At 42.7% G+C, this 15,887-nt stretch overlaps 1 protein-coding gene across 1 annotated transcript; it reads right to left on the reverse strand.

The window, feature by feature from the left end:
• Window positions 1-321: 321 nt before the first annotated feature.
• ppp2cab (protein phosphatase 2 catalytic subunit alpha b) lies at window positions 322-10,177 on the reverse strand. Its single transcript, XM_061085654.1, has 7 exons — window positions 9,873-10,177; window positions 2,959-3,168; window positions 2,670-2,843; window positions 2,412-2,501; window positions 1,975-2,136; window positions 1,662-1,780; window positions 322-1,133 (listed from the first exon to the last, which is right to left on the reverse strand). Exons 1-7 carry the CDS (start codon window positions 9,972-9,974, stop codon window positions 1,061-1,063), a joined length of 930 nt encoding a protein of 309 aa, XP_060941637.1. The 5' UTR covers window positions 9,975-10,177; the 3' UTR covers window positions 322-1,060.
• Window positions 10,178-15,887: the final 5,710 nt, after the last annotated feature.

A 15,887-nucleotide genomic window follows, 5' to 3' on the forward strand; every position in this document is an offset into this window, starting at 1 on the left:
GCAAAACACAAACTGGTGCTAGATGTTGGGAATGCTTTGTGTGGGACATAAGAATGTAACTTTTCCTCATAGATAAAGGGTTCACAATAATCTAGGTGTGATACAGTGCGGTCACAAAAACAGTTAAACCATGTCGACCTTCAGTGTTCAAATCTATCCTTAACACACATCCTGAACTAACTCCTGCGATGCTGCACAGACGGCTGTGACCTGGCTGACTTCCATTTGGTTTCATTCTAAATGAATTACAGGTCATAGGAACTCCAGTCATTCAGAGCAGCATTTCAGCAACGGAAAAAAGAAGAACAGCTCATTCACATCAAGGAGCCACCTTCGTCTTTATTATTCAAATGGTTTGGTTAATACAGACTCTGTAGTTCAGAGGGAGTTGAGATGATGTGGATGGACACTCCATCATCTGTCAATCATATACACCAAGCTGGGTAACTGCATAAGAAGGGTTTTGGTTCAAAGTTTCCCAGGACGAAGGAAACCTTGTGTAAAACTTGCCTGATGGGGGCTTTATTTGTAATAAAAATCAAAAAATCAAAAAAATCAAAAAACAAAAAAACATCTGTAGTGTTAAATTTTTTCTTTTGACATATGATACATTTCTTTAAATTTACAAAAGTGCAAACAGATCACGTTAGGATCTCCTGAATATAAGAAGCCATGGCATGTGGGATTTCAAACAGCCGCATTTGAAAGAGCATGTTTTTTTTTGTCTTGGACCTCTGTGCCTTCAGTCAGCTACACGGGTAAAGGATCAGGAAATCAAACATCACTGCTTTTACATAGAGGGAGAGATTTTTTTTCTTTTTTCAATACAAGTCCTCAGCAATGAATATTGTAATGATAATGGCACACACCTTTTGGTCCATCCATAGACACAGACATTATTTTTCGCTAAATACTTAAATAGGTCTTTGTGTGGATATACAATGTGCACTGCTGTGTAGCCCGCCCACAGTCCCCCCCCTCCCCTTCCTCGTTCATGTTGTTATCAGTTGAAGGTCATAAGTCATGGCAATACTGGACTTGACTGTACAAGGGTCGGAGTTTACAGGAAGTAATCTGGCGTGCGGCGAGTGACATGAGGCTCCCCTCGGCGAGGCGCTGGATCGAACTGCAAGCTGGGAGGAAGAGGGAATAAAAACAGAAAAAACATAAGATTGGCTGACCAATTATTTTCAGGTTACGCAATCTTAGCATAAAACATATCAGCTCTGACACATAATGATTCATCTTTACACCAAAATCTGTGATAATATGCAGTTTTTGTAAAACATGGTTAAACCTGATAAAAGGGAGATTGACTCCTTTCCCATTGGCAGTAGAGGAGTTTGACCCCCCCCCCAGTGCTTCATGTTTGACGTCACTAACACATCGAAACCTGAGAAGCTGGTAACTCCCTGTCTTGCCAAATGACCGCGTTCAGCCGGGTGTCACACTCTACGGTAGTCGTATGATCCGGGAGGTAATGCCAATTGAACAAATTCCCATTTCACACACAAAAGCCAGATGTTAATGGCTATTTTGTTTTTTTTTTCCCAGTGGAAAAAGGAGATTGAATTTAGCAAAGCCTCTCGCAAGAGTCGTGCTTCAACAAGTGCACAGACTTACATGCACCAACTCCAGTTTTAAAAAAAATATATACTTACAATGAGTATTTGAGAGTGTCGTCTAGTTCCATGATAGCTGCCTGGTTGCCACAGCGGTAGCAGTAGTTGGGAGCACTAAATATTGTCACCACGTTCCTCTCATGGCACCAGTTGTAACCCTGGGGGAAGCAGATGCATTATTCACTCAAGATGTATGAAGCTCTGCAACAATGCAAATCCAAACTGTACACCAAACTATCAAAATCAGTATGAGCCGGTGGTGTAACTGTACATGCTTTTGTTTTGAGGTGGTTGTTTGAGAAATCCATAAACTGTAACAGCCACTTGATTGAGTGATTATTCAGACACACACCTCCATAACCAGCTGGTGGGCACGGGACACCAGCGTGAGGCGGTTGGCGTGGTTGAAGGTCTCAGAAATGTCCTGACCGAAGGTGTAGCCAGCTCCTCGGGGAGAGATGCCCCAGCCACCGCGGTCGTCGGGGTCCGACCAGAGCAGGTCACACATGGGACCCTGTGCAGGACAAAGAAGAGGATGTTAGCAAGGACACACGGTCCTGTTTAAATGACCTGAACAGCCACCATCATGTTTTACCTGCTGTGCTAATATATTGAATTCTAAAGAAATTAGACCTGGTCATGCTCAAGTTGCTTTTAGTGACAAATTTGCTGATGCTAAAATCCTGTTTAATTCTTTGTTCTATTGTACATCATTCTGATGATCATAGCCCTGAAGCTTATAAAACCTTGTGTTTGAAGAGTTTAGACACTTTGAAGTATCATGTTTACCTCATGTGGCACTTCCTGTAAACGATCCAGGGCTCTAATGTGATCCAATGTATCTATGGACGGTGACAGGCCTCCATGAAGGCAGAAAATCTGGAAGGACAAGAAGAAACTTTGAGTTCTTCACAACGACCGTCTCTGAATCCGTCACACACTTTCCAACAAACCAAAATTTCCAGGACGGACAGTCTTAAATATTTAATTCCTCAGAGCAACATAACCATATTTATAGCTGTGAAACCAACCCACGAGTATTCTCACCTGAGAGTCTACCAAGGCAGTGAGGGGGAGGTAATCGAACAGGTCGGTGAAGTACTTCCAAACGTTGGCGTTACCATATTTCCTTAGGCACTCGTCATAGAAGCCGTATACTTGTGTGATCTGTCTGCTCTCGTGGTTCCCTCGGAGGATTGTGATGCGCTCCCGGAAGCGTACCTGAAACACGACCAGTGATGCATGTTAATATATATTTTATTCTCCTTAAAATCCATCACAAGTTTCAGTTTTTAAACAAGTGAAAGTGGGAGGACTTAACTAAATGTTGACTCACCTTAAGTGATACTAGTAAAGAGACGGTTTCTACAGAGTAGTAACCTCTGTCCACATAGTCTCCCATAAACAAATAGTTTGTGTCTGGAGATTTCCCTCCAATCTTGAACAGCTCCATGAGGTCATGGAACTGGCCGTGCACGTCCCCGCACACAGTCACCGGACATCTCACCTCCTGGACATTTGACTCTTTGGTCAGGATCTCTTTTGCCTGAAGAAAAAAAAACAACACACAAATATAAAAAGGTGTTTCAAGGATTTAAAAAGATAAAGGGAGAAAATAAGAGCATACACACAGAACATGGAGCTTGAAACATCCCTAAATCAATATGGTGCATTATATAAAACATGCCTTACATAATAGAACACATAACGCATGAAGTAATCATGTTATCAATAACCTGACATTTCACTTGACTTTCCACAATTTATGTAATGTGTGCTGCCTCACAGTCTCACAGTGCTCTGCTCATTCGAATGCAGGAGGATCCATGTGATCTTGCTGCCTAATCACATGTTCCACACACTGTTATTTTCTATCTCATTCTTTGTTCTCATCTTTATTTCAGGAACGGACAATTTCCTGCCTGTCTTCTCAACACAGTTTTCACATCAGCTTCCAGGGGAGAGGGGCTCTGCATTAAGATGCTACACATTGATTACAACACAACCCCCCAACAACACCACCATAATCTCTCCAAGGAAATACACCCCTTCTGTCTGTGTGTGTGTGTGTCTGTCTAGTTTCCTGTGGACCTGGCAAGGCAGCTCTAGTTGCACTGCAACATTTCCTAAAATCAATTAAAGTGACGCTCCAGAAAGCAGAGGACAGAGTAGAGGGCGGCTGCTGGTGTTTTTGGATGAAACACTCAGCTCAGTCTGATTATTGCTTTAAGAGGACTCAGCTACAGCTCGGAGGGCGGTGGCAGCCACTACACCAAACAGTACATCTAAATTAAGAAGTGTATGACTCAGTATGTGGCCTACAGCGGAGCGGTGCTTTTACAGAAAACACTCAGTTACTGTTGGAAGCAGTCGCACACTGATGAAAAACTGTATTTGTAGAGGGTTTTGTAAGTGGATGGTGATAAAGTTTATATCAACAATTCGCCAGAGAAGGAAATTGCTCAATGGCATGATTTGGCATGAATTCTTTACTGCATGGTAGAATGTCATTAAGTGAGGAAAGTGAACTTCTGGCCTGTTTAAAAAGGGAGAGCTAAAGTTTTGAAAGTAATTTTCAAATGTTTCTCAAGACTTTCCCGTAAGGAACTAAAAATATCCAAATGCTTTCCTAATACTAAATATACTAAATCTGGCGACCCAGAACAAGACCTATTCCTGGAATCAGTGGAGTTTGGCAGCCTGCTCTGACTCAGGGGGTCGGTCAGCTGGATGAGCTCTTTTAAGAAGCTTGGGAGCAAACGGAGCTAAGAAGGACAGAGAGACAGAGAGAGAGAGAGGGAGAGAGTGAGAGAGTGAGAGAGTGACGTGCTCTGAGCTGAATGAGCAGCAGACATGACGAGGGAGGGAGGTGGTCAAGAGACACCCCAGCTTTTTAATACTGAAGCAATTTTCAAGTGTAACTGGTCTGTGGTTCTCGAATAGCCAGGGTCCTTTGTGTTTCGTAAAAGTGCAGAATTTGAAATGGGGCAAGTACGTGCCTCCTTCCAGTAATATTGTTGGAAAATGCTGAGCTCCTGCCATTGTTCAACATGGACTCCTTTAAAAAGCAAATGACCAAGTGCAGTAGTCGACCCGTAACCACAGCCGATGGGACAGAGACAGACCCAGCGTGACCAGGACAGGACTGCAGCACCGCTGACCTATATTCCACAGAGATACATACACACACACCCTCCATGTGCCCGTACTAACATGTGACAGGAGGCCTTTCAGTGACTGGCCCTGGGCAACAGATTGACCAGGGATTCAAACCTTAAAGCATCGGAGTTGCTAAGCCACAGAGAATATTCAACACACTTTTAAAGTGGGTAAGCAATGCAATTCATCAAGACTAACTTTAATGAAAATTTAGGTTGGTTAAAGACCAGTCGAGCTGCTGCATTCTGAATGAGCTGCAGAGGTTGGCTGGCACTAGCAGGTAGACCAACCAGGCGTGAGATGACCGGAGCCTTCAGAGTGAGAAGGGGGGGGTATTCTCCGGATGTTGTGCAGCATGTATCTACAGGAACAGGTTGTTGCAGTAATGTTGGTGATAAGGGAGAGTTTACCGTCAAGTGACACACCCAGGTTCAAAGTTCACTCTGAAAATATTACAGAACACTAGAGGAAGTAGCCCGATGAAATCTGCTTCTGACGCCAGACCTCCATAATATCTGAAACTGGGATTTAATAATAACAACCTCAAAACTGTGTGAAAGTGCCAGTTATTCACAGGGCGGCAGGTCACACCTGCCAGGGCAGCGGTGAATGAAAAAGATGACGTGAATGTTATGTAAGCACCTCACCCAAACTACTGTGTGGCAATAATTCCAGAGAGGCTGCTGGGAGGGAACCTCAGCCCAGATTCTAACTATTATGCCTATGACACGAGACGACAAAGCGCTTTGTCCAGTGCTGAGAACTCAAGTCAGCATTTTCTTGGCTGCCACAAAATAATCCCATTAAAGTGAGTTAATTGCAGCCAAAGGTTCTCCTAGAGGCGACTTGGGGCGAATTACCCTCGACAACCAGGCAAAACAACAACCACAGAAGATGACCTCATTTGTGATGTTTATGGAGGTTAAAGATTATGCATCTTCCTGACAACAGCATAGCAATCTGTGTGGGAATGAGATATATACAAGCAGCTAAACGATGGCAGACTGAGCGTGTTGTCAGCTTTTCTACTACCAGTTTGTGATTTTTGCAGAGACAACCTTGTGAGCATCACATATTTTCGGGGGGTTATTTTCCTGTTTTGCATTTTATGAACAGAGACTGTGTTAAGAAAAAACATGATTTCCACAACAGATTTTATACATCATGGTTTGCCTCCTGCATGCTCTACCAAAGTTCAACCTCTTGCCTAAAAGTTCCAGACAATTTACTGTGTCCTGTCCTGGACAATGTCCAACTGCGTCCTTCAAATGTGAAAGGCAAACTCTCATCATATTGACAAACATCCCTTATGCAACAAACCATCATTTAAATCTAAGTCTTTTTGACAAATTTTGCTTGAGTGAAATTGTGTCATCAGTTAAATACATTTTCATTTGCTGTCCTGACGAGCTGCATCAGACAAAGATCATCACAGGACTTCAGCTTCATGAAGTGGGCCAAACTGACGCACCGTAACCAAATTGTTACGTCATTCGGACACATTTCAGTTGATGTCAGATGACATTAGTTTGAGGATGAACTCAGATGAAAATCACAATTCTATGAGCTGTTGTAGCTTGACATTTTTCTTTTTATGTTGTGGTCTCATTTCTGTAAATAATAAGCTCTTTGTGTCAAGCATTTTGTGATCTCGGTTTGATGATTCACAAAACACAAGAGAAATGAATTAGATCTCATCTAAATGGGTAGTGCATGGTGCATGAAATGAGCAAAGATAGAACAACGTCTGAATGGTTACGCAACTATCAAAAGGTTCATATTTGAAAGAACGGGTCACGAAAGGATAAAGGACATGTGATGCATTTCATTAGCTTGCATACTCTTTAATTTCAAGATAATACTGATTAAGCAGATGACATCACTGTTTCAAATAAATAAATGCTCGATAAAGATTGCAAGTCTTGTCCCCCCCGTGCTCGACAACAGACACTCTGCTGTGTTCCGCCTGTTCTGAAATAGCTATAAAGCAACAATGAAAAGACTGAGGACAGATTGCACAGCAGATTTCATTCCTCCACACCCCAATGCATCTCAAACCAGAGACAGCCGCTCTCTGAGTCACAGCGAACAGTGTTATCCTGAGTCACACACTCGTATCCCCTCAGCAGCAAAGGCTCTGATGGTGTTGGTGATGCAACACACAATCCATCATTTCCTCTGCTATTTTTACATGGGGGGGGATGTTGTGTAGGTGCATCTTTGCTGAATATATAAAATAAATTCACAGGGGGATGGATGGATGCAAAGAGACAGTGGTTTGGAAGCAGCAGAGCTCATGAGCTGTGGGAGTGATACAGCCCCAGGGAGGGAGGAATCCATGTAGCCTTCCCTTTTCCTCTCGACTACTTTTATGTCCCTTTGCTGCATAAGGGAGGAAATGGTGGCGAGCAGGAGGAAAGAGGAACAGCGTTTGTGTAGCTTGTTGATTGTGCTCATTTATCATCTGGTTCATAACGAATAACTGTTCACAGGGCCCACGAGTCAAACTGGATTCCTAATGATCCATCACAGATGAGAACTACGCCCATAGTTTTACTGGTTTGACTTTTTGAGCAGATGCCGCAGCACGACACCACCACCCTTCCCCGTGGAGAGGATCCACATGGGGGAAAGAGGGCTGAAGGATAAATTCTGAGCTTCTGTAAGCAACCATCTCAGAGCCGAGCGCAAAAAAGGGAAATGAATCACTGGGAAAAACGAGCCACTTGATAATAGCGCGCCCTTAACCTTCATCGAATGGCACTCCAAACATGGTAGTGGGTTCTACTTTGTGTGTCCTTTTTATAGCTGCACTATTGAATGTAAAAGCTATCTGGCAAATGTCACGGTTTAACTTAACTGTTGATTGAATTTAAGAAAATCTAGAGACATTTACCAGCAGCTTTAGATCATGACACATGGCAGCATCAATATGTAGTTCCCTTTGATTTAGAGGTTTATGAATTTGTAGAAAACCCAAACCACAGGATGAATGGATTGGTTTTAATAAAGTGTTGCAAAAGAAGCATAAATAAAAATCTAGAGAGCAGAGCAGCATTTTGGTGACGATAAACTGTTTTAGAGCTAAATGTCGGTCAAGTCCAGACATCAAGGAATGGAAATCAGCAGGTGGTCTGCACAGACAGGATATTAAAGAAAGACTGTGGTTAAGCTCCGGCTCAGACCAGAGAGGCCTTAAGAATCAGCTGTTCAGCCAAATAAGGAAACACAGCAAGAATAATATGGTTAAATGGAAGACTGCATGTTTTATAATAAGTGAAACAGTTGCATAACAAAGTTTCACCATCAAAACAACAATGACCTGAACACAACTCTGTAATATCACAAATGAAAGTGTCACAGGGAAAGTATAGGAATCAAATAAATGAAATGACTGTTAGTTGGTCAACTTTGGTTCTTGTCTTAAAGTTATTTGACCTGTCAAACATCTTAAACATGGAAGTAAACAAGAAATGAGAACACAGGTTTAACAAGGGGGTTAGAGGTGAGGGTTGACACTCATTTAGACCAATTAAGTCATGTTGAGGTTTAAAAATTCACCACTTTACTGCCTCATGAATGAGTCAGCATCACTTCTTATTGGCTCCACTGGTAAATCAGAAGCTAGATGAGGGGGGGGGGGGGCAGGGGTCAGAGGACAATTTGATCTTTCCTGACAACCTGTGAGAAGCTCAAAACAAACCATGGACTGTACATACGTGGAAGATGCCTCTCCACTTCCTGTCACACAGAAATGAGGCACACAGCCAGCCACTGGAGACACTTTGGCTTCACTTTTGAGAAGCTCTCATGTCGTCCATCTTTCCATAAAGACCACACAGCCAAAATGTAAATAACACCTCTGTTTAAATGTATAGTTAATGTCTACAGACCTTTATATGACCTTAAGTGGCTTCACATCCACGGTTCTGGTTCGCAATATGTTAAGATGGAACCGTTACATGTCTCACTGCCCAACCCCAAATCACAGCAGAGGGTGCAGCCTGTTGTGTGTGTGTGTGTGTGGGTCCAATCACACACCAATCCAAAACTCAACCCTGTGTGTAATCTGAACCAACACACAGTGGTGAACAGTAGCTTCAGGAGCAACGAGCGTAGTCATCAGACAGGATCGTCCATTTTACCACATAACAAAAGGTGAATTGTAAAGTCTACGTGTTGACAGAGTCAGGAGGAAATCATCTGATGGATTGTTTATCCCCCATGGAGTTGTCGGCCAGCTTAGGACCCACTTGGTTATCAACGGGGCCACCAGTGCCCTGAGCATCTTGTTGAGGGGGACGCTGGTGTTATTGAAGCAACATGGACGCTTCTCTGTCTGTTTACCTTCCTGAGTCGTTGGGTTCATGAAGCTCTGCAGTGAAACCCCAGAAGAGATGACTTTTGTTCAATCTGTGTTGAACTGAGCTGTGTTGGGTTTGAGGGCAGGGACTGGGCCAGACTTCGTAAATATACAGATTGAACTCTGGACTTTGAAACTGTGGGACAGGGACACACACAGACACACACAGAGATACACATTTCCTATTCTTTGGTGAAGTCAAAATAACCTAGGTATGAACAGAACCGTCGCTACCAAACCGGGGCCCCGAACCGAACCGTGGATTTGGACTATCCTAACCCCCCCTCAGCCCTTTATCTTTATATACCACATAGCTACCCACCCTCAGAAGACATGACGCATAATGAACAGGGTTAGGGTTTGAACTAAAGCGGCCACACTGGAAGTTTTACCGCCCAGCGCAGCCACAGGTCCCAGTGACGAGGCTGGAATTCGCAGTATGGCCGAACCCTTCACCGCCGGTTCCACCTTCACTGACCCCCCGAACCGAGCCTGTGGTTCGGCTTCCAGACTCTTCTACCGGGGGCCACAGCTCAGATGAGCTTTAAAAGGCGGAGGAGGCGACCAGCAGCTCTTCAAGAAGAGACCGCGCAGTGAAACGAACACTCCGGACGCCATTTTAAGAAAGTGTGCTCAGAGGAGGCGGCGAGGAGGCTCCAGCTCCAGAAGGAGGAACGTGTGTGTTTGAAACGTGTTTGTTTGATTTGTGTCTCTGATTTGTGTCTCACCTTCTCACACAGGGACTTCACTTGTCCCTCCGACAGCTGCTTGCACTCGTTGAGCTGCTCGATCCACTGGTCCAGCTCCTTCGTGAACGCCTTCTCCTCCATGTCCGCCGGTGTGTGTGTGTGTTTCTCTGCCGCTGAACTGGTTCCAGGAGACGGGCTCCGCTCGGAGGTTTCTCTCCCGTGTTCCGGAGCTCGCAGGGCGGCCTCAGACTCAAGGTGCTGCTCGCTGTCCGGTCAGGAGACGCATGGAGCTCGGGCTGCCAGGACGCGGGGATGTGACTGAGCTGGAGCCGGGGAGAGGGAGGGACACATGGGGCTGAGATCCGCCCTGGAGTGAGTCAGTGTCGAGGCACCTCCGGGTGGGACCTTCAGTATAAAAGCACATGTTGAGTGATACAAGGCCCCAAAGCTGGTCATCGACCCTCCATGCAGGATATAACATAATCACTTCATTATTTATTTCAGGATATTACATTTGTTTTTATCCATAGGGCTGGGCAATAAAACAATATCACTTTTGATCTGTAGTAACAACAAATGTACAATGTCTGTGATGTGATGATTACTATTTTCAGACAGATATATTCTCTTAATGCTGATTGTTCTTTAAATCAACTTTTAACCCATAAAATAACATCTGGATAATCACCCTGCATCTGGATAATCTTCATATAAAGCTGATATAAAACAGCCCTACAAACCAACAGGTGTTCTCTCAGCTTTTGTATTATTTCTGACTAGTTTATTTCAGGATATTACATTTGTTTTTATCAAAAGATTATATTATGGCTGGGCAATAAAACAATATCCTGTTTCACCTGTAGTAACGATAAAAGTCCAATATCTATGATGTGATGATTACTTACTTTTCAGGCTGGATGGTGAAGTGTGAAACAGACTGAAATGTTCTGATTTGTTCATGTTGTCTCTTAAGGCTGATTATACTTGAGAAAACTTTGAAGGCAGAAAATAAAATGCAGATACAACACCCTGCATCTGGATAATCATCAGATAAAGCTCCTATAAAACTGCCATACAAACCAACAGGTGTTCTTTCAGCTTTTCTATCAGTTTTAACTAGTTTACTTCAGAATTATTTCAAACCTGAAGCTTACACAGTTGCCAAAACTCCCTTTGACCTGGAGGAACCGTGAACTGGACAACCCTTTAAACAGTTGTAAAATACATGTATCAGTGTAATAAATGAGGAAATAAACTACAAATTCCTTAAAGAATGATTGTGTCCTGGGATGTTATGATTTAACAGTTTTAATTTTCCTGAAGCCGAATTGAATGTCAGCCAGTCAAGTGTGGATTTTGTGATTTCATATCCGGTTGAACTGTGGTGGATTGTGTTGAGCTTGATGAATCAACATTTGACACAAATAGCAACGACGGAGCAATGACTGCAGCTCTGTGATTGGTGCAGAGGGCTGCTTCCTCTGCACTTTTACTGGCTCACCGTTTTAATGGAGAAGCTACTGACTCACACACACACACACACACACACACACACACACACACCACGTCCTTCACCACTCCCTGGAACATGTGGATCTTATGGCGTAGCAATGATGTCACTATCATGTGGCCAACAGACGGTAAACAAAATAAAAGACCGCACCTGTAAATCCTGCAGGTTCCGTTTATTCATTGACGCAAATATAAGTTATTCAGTCACCACTCAACACAGTTCATCATTTCCTGCTATTTAAGATGTTGGCTCAAAAATGTGTGACTTGATTTAGTTTTATTATAAAATTAGTAACTGATCCCATTCCCCCAGCTTAAGAAGGTGTCATGGTTGATAATACATCATAATAAAAAAGATAGTATATTTTTTCCCTATGCTGTTGCAATGCCCCCTGGATGTAGACTTCTGTTATTCTCCAGTAACTTAAAAACACTGCAGTGAGCCTCACCATTGCATTGGGTTCCTCAATGATAAAGTTCAAATCTTTCCCTACACATTCCCCCTTACCACTGGTTGTGCAGCATTTGCTACAAACTACAGATCCCTGGTGTTTTAGGAAATTATTGAGCCTTAACTAGAATGTGAAAATCCTCTTTTTACATTGACTCAGAGCCAGGGCTGGACTGGGAGAACAAAACGGCCCGGGCATTTTTTGGCTCAGACCGGCCCACATAATTAGCCGAGCACATCTGCCATTAAATTGACGTAACTTATGTCTTCTAAATGTCTTAAAGTAGCTCATATTAAAAGTACTTAAGTATCAAAAGTATCTGGTGTTGAAATGTACTTAAGTATCAAAAGTACAAGAACTAAAATAAAAAATGCAAAGCTCTTTTTATAGCAGGTCTATACAGACACAAAACAACCCAAAATGTTTCTCCTCAAGATTTATCTCAACTGACTGAAAAATTACAACAACAATATGCATATAATGTATAATTTTACCAATTTTGAACCCTAGATGCTGAGGTTCAAATAGTAATGGACCAGTGCATCTAGAGACAACAAAGAATTAACTATAAACAAGTGCCTCTTGTGTCTGCCCAAGAACATTAATAAACCGCAGTATAACCACTAAAACATTCTGTAAATATCACTAAACATGGACCTCTCATCAGTAGCAAGAGTGATACACAATGCCCCTTATGATAACTCAGCAAAGGGAAACCAGATCTAGGCACACAAAATAAGACACTATCTCTTATCCTATTCTAGAGGAAGTAAAAGTCGTAACAAGATTTCTGAAGGTGAACCTGCGGAGGGATAGACCAACCCCCCCCGACGGCAAACACGCCACCGGGACCTGCACATCTCAGGAGGGAGGGGGCAGCGAGTGAGAGAGAGAGAGAGAGGTGCGCCGTGGGTAGAGGCGTGCGACGCCAACCTCCGCTGCTCAAGTAACGAGCCAGTTTGGAGAATGTATTGAAAATTGAAAATGCGCGCTCACATGTCTGCCTCCACTCGCTCATCATTGTCGAGTCCTCCTCGCTCGTCTCCCGGCGCACCTGCTGCTGCTGAGCTGGTGAACCCGGCACCACATAGGTCCGTCAGTTTGGCACATTTAGCAGCCTCCACCTCCAGAGACTTCTGCTTTTTTTCCCGATGCTTCTCAGCGCCACCCGGGCGTTTTTTTACTCTTACTATCCATTAAGTTAAGTTTCTGTCTCAGCAGCAGCCAGTCCCGCGACTCCCCCCCCCGCCCCCGGTTTGTATTGTGATTGACAGCACTGTCGGGGCTCTCTGAGCCTGTCAGCCCATGATTGATTGACAATGACAAACAATAGACCAATAATATGTGTCGATGCTGGCAACACACTGCTAGCCCTCTGTAGCCAATTGGCCGGCCCAATTGGAGGGAATTTAGAGAGGAAGAAGAGAAAAAAAACAAAAAAACAACATAGCGGACCAGACCGGCCCACATTGGGTCAACGGCCCACCGGGATTATGCCCGGTATGCCAGATGGCCAGTCCACCCCTGCTCAGAGCGACAGATAAGCTGGAGTAGTAGTGACGGACTAACACTGTTGGTTTTGTTCTTTTCATAAGATTTGTGGAGACATAAATCAAGTTAAATGCCGGTTCCGGCCTCCAAAGCAACTGTCCACTATATCCAACCTCTCTTCTTTGAAACGTTTCAGAGTAGCAGGAAATTTTCAAGGCTATTTTTACACCTCAGTCACGCTCTCATTTGATTTCCTTTTATGACAATGGTCTCTCTGCAGCCAGATGCAGACTCATTTTGACCATTTGCTCTTAAGGTGAAAAGCTGTTTTGCTGTTATCACTTCTTGTAAAGAAAGGTCTTTCCTTGAATATAAAAAAGTAGAAAATCTCAGTTAAACTGACAATTAAACAAAAGTAAGTAAAAGCAAGTAGTTTTTGCAGGGCGCTGTGGGGCAGTGTTATCAGATACAAATTGCTTTTATATAACATGTAGAACCCTCTTTTACTTTGAGATTCTCTGCAGCCTCACATTGGGTTTAAATTATCTATTTTTTCGCCTTGTTCTCCAGGAGAAATAAGAAGACTTCACACATAATTTCCCCTTGTCTCGACTCCATCATGCTGACAAGATATTACATGTGCTCTGTGCAGAAGATGTTCTGTTCCTCACCTCAGCACACTGTGGTACAAGCACGACCACACCCTGCCACTGCCAGTTTCCTCTGGGGATGATTCTCAAGTGGATTATTCACTTTGAGTATTAGCTCATCTTTTTAACCTACAAAATCAAATAATAGATAAAGTAACATGATGCAGAATTGGAGCTTACCTCTTATTAATGTGCAGGAGACTGACGTAAGGAGTACAATGTGAATCTCAATTTAAACATTAATCTGGCTGTGGTTCATAGATTAAATCTGATTTCTATTGATTTAAGCTGTGTGCAATACTGTTAAATTGTATATACTTTGTTTACATTGTACATATCCCTTTGTATTTTTTATAGTTCCTTATGTTTATATTGTATCTTTACTTGCTTACTTGTGTATACTTGCACTATCTTGCATTATCCATTGAGTAACTAATAAAGGATTACTTTATGTTATCTTATCTTAGTTTGTTGCTCTTAACACCACTTTGTAAACACAGATTATATTGTTTATTTTATGTAGCTTGTTACCCTTTCAAAGGAGTAGTTCAACATTTTGGGAACATCTTAAAGTTTAATTAGAAGAATGATCCAATGTTTATATCGAGCGGTTTAATATGAAACCAAGGCTGGTTAGCTTGCTTTTGAACTACAGCTGGAAAGATGGCTAACCAGCTCGTCATCATGGCCTTGGACTTTGTCTGTAAATAGTCCCTATAATAAAACCACAACTTCACTTTAGAATGTCCTAAAAACCCATCAGCACTTGTAGTTATTTGAACACATTGCATTGAGACCTCCCCTGCACTGTGGAGGCAAAATAAACTAAAGGAAAACAATGATGACAAAGGTACTTATACTTTCAATTTACCAGCCTGAACTTTCTTTTGTCTCCGTTACAGCATCAAGCCAAACAAATGACATGTTATTGATTTATTGTTCCATTATTTTTCCATGTTGTGTCCTGTGATTTACTTTGATTGGTTTGTAGGACTTCTGCTTCTAGGGGTCTTTCTGTAAAGAGTGAACCACACTGAATACATTCATCTGGTTTCACACATGTACATGATTATAACCTTGCCAAAATATATTTCTGGGTCCATCAAGCCAACTGTTCAAAATGCCGGCTTCGGTCTCCACACATCAAACAACAGCGACAATCAAAGGCTGAACGTGCTTGTCTACAAGTACCATGTTAATTAATAATCTCCCTCTCTTAAATTAAACCTGTTAGCTTCCTTTGTAAACAGAGAAACACAAGGTGAGATGAAAGAGGGCGACAAGCGAAGGAGGCAGCCGGCAATGTTCCCAAATTAAACGGTGGGAAGGCCCTTTGGTTTTTTAATGCTCCGCTGCTGGCAAGCAACCCGAGACTCACAGGCAGTGGAGATGATACAGGTTATAGACAGAGAAAGTGGTATTATCTTCATACAGCTTGAAGCCGCAAGGTCAAAAGCCTGATTACTTTCATAACATTACTTTTATAACAGCAGTTTTCTTGCAGATTACAGTCATCATGTCTGTAATAGATCAGCGAGGGGGGATTTTTTCCCTTTGAAACCAAAATGAAAACAGAATCCAATATTGTTTCAGCTCTGTTTTAAAAGAAATCAAGTCTATTTCCTTCACACAGCTTTGTGTGTGTGTGTGTGTGTGTCACTTATTTCTTTATCAAAACAAACATAAATGTAGCTGCAGAACCTGGTTCAATTTCAAGTTGTGAAGTTTGTATTTTCTTTAAATGTTTTTGTGGGTTTTCTCCAGGTACTCCGGCCTCCTCCCACATTCCAAAGACATGCACACTGGGGAAAGGTCAATTGGAGACTTGAAATGATCGATAGGTGTGCATATGTTGGTCCTGTGATATGCTGGCAGATCTTTATTTGCACCAATGCATGGATAGTTCTATTGAAGCCTCTGTTGTCATGTGTGTTCCTTATTGTGGTTTT

Source organism: Limanda limanda, chromosome 14 (genome assembly GCF_963576545.1).
Source record: "Limanda limanda chromosome 14, fLimLim1.1, whole genome shotgun sequence".
NCBI classification, from domain to species: domain Eukaryota; kingdom Metazoa; phylum Chordata; class Actinopteri; order Pleuronectiformes; family Pleuronectidae; genus Limanda; species Limanda limanda.

Coding starts and splice junctions, on each gene's coding strand:
- ppp2cab (XM_061085654.1), bottom strand. CDS start 9,974: ATGGAGGAGAAGGCGTTCACGAAGGAGCTGGACCAGTGGATCGAGCAG. Junction 3,169..9,872: donor TGAAGTCCCTGTGTGAGAAG/GTGAGACACAAA, acceptor TTTTTTCTTCAG/GCAAAAGAGATCCTGACCAA. Junction 2,844..2,958: donor CTTTACTAGTATCACTTAAG/GTGAGTCAACAT, acceptor GTCGTGTTTCAG/GTACGCTTCCGGGAGCGCAT.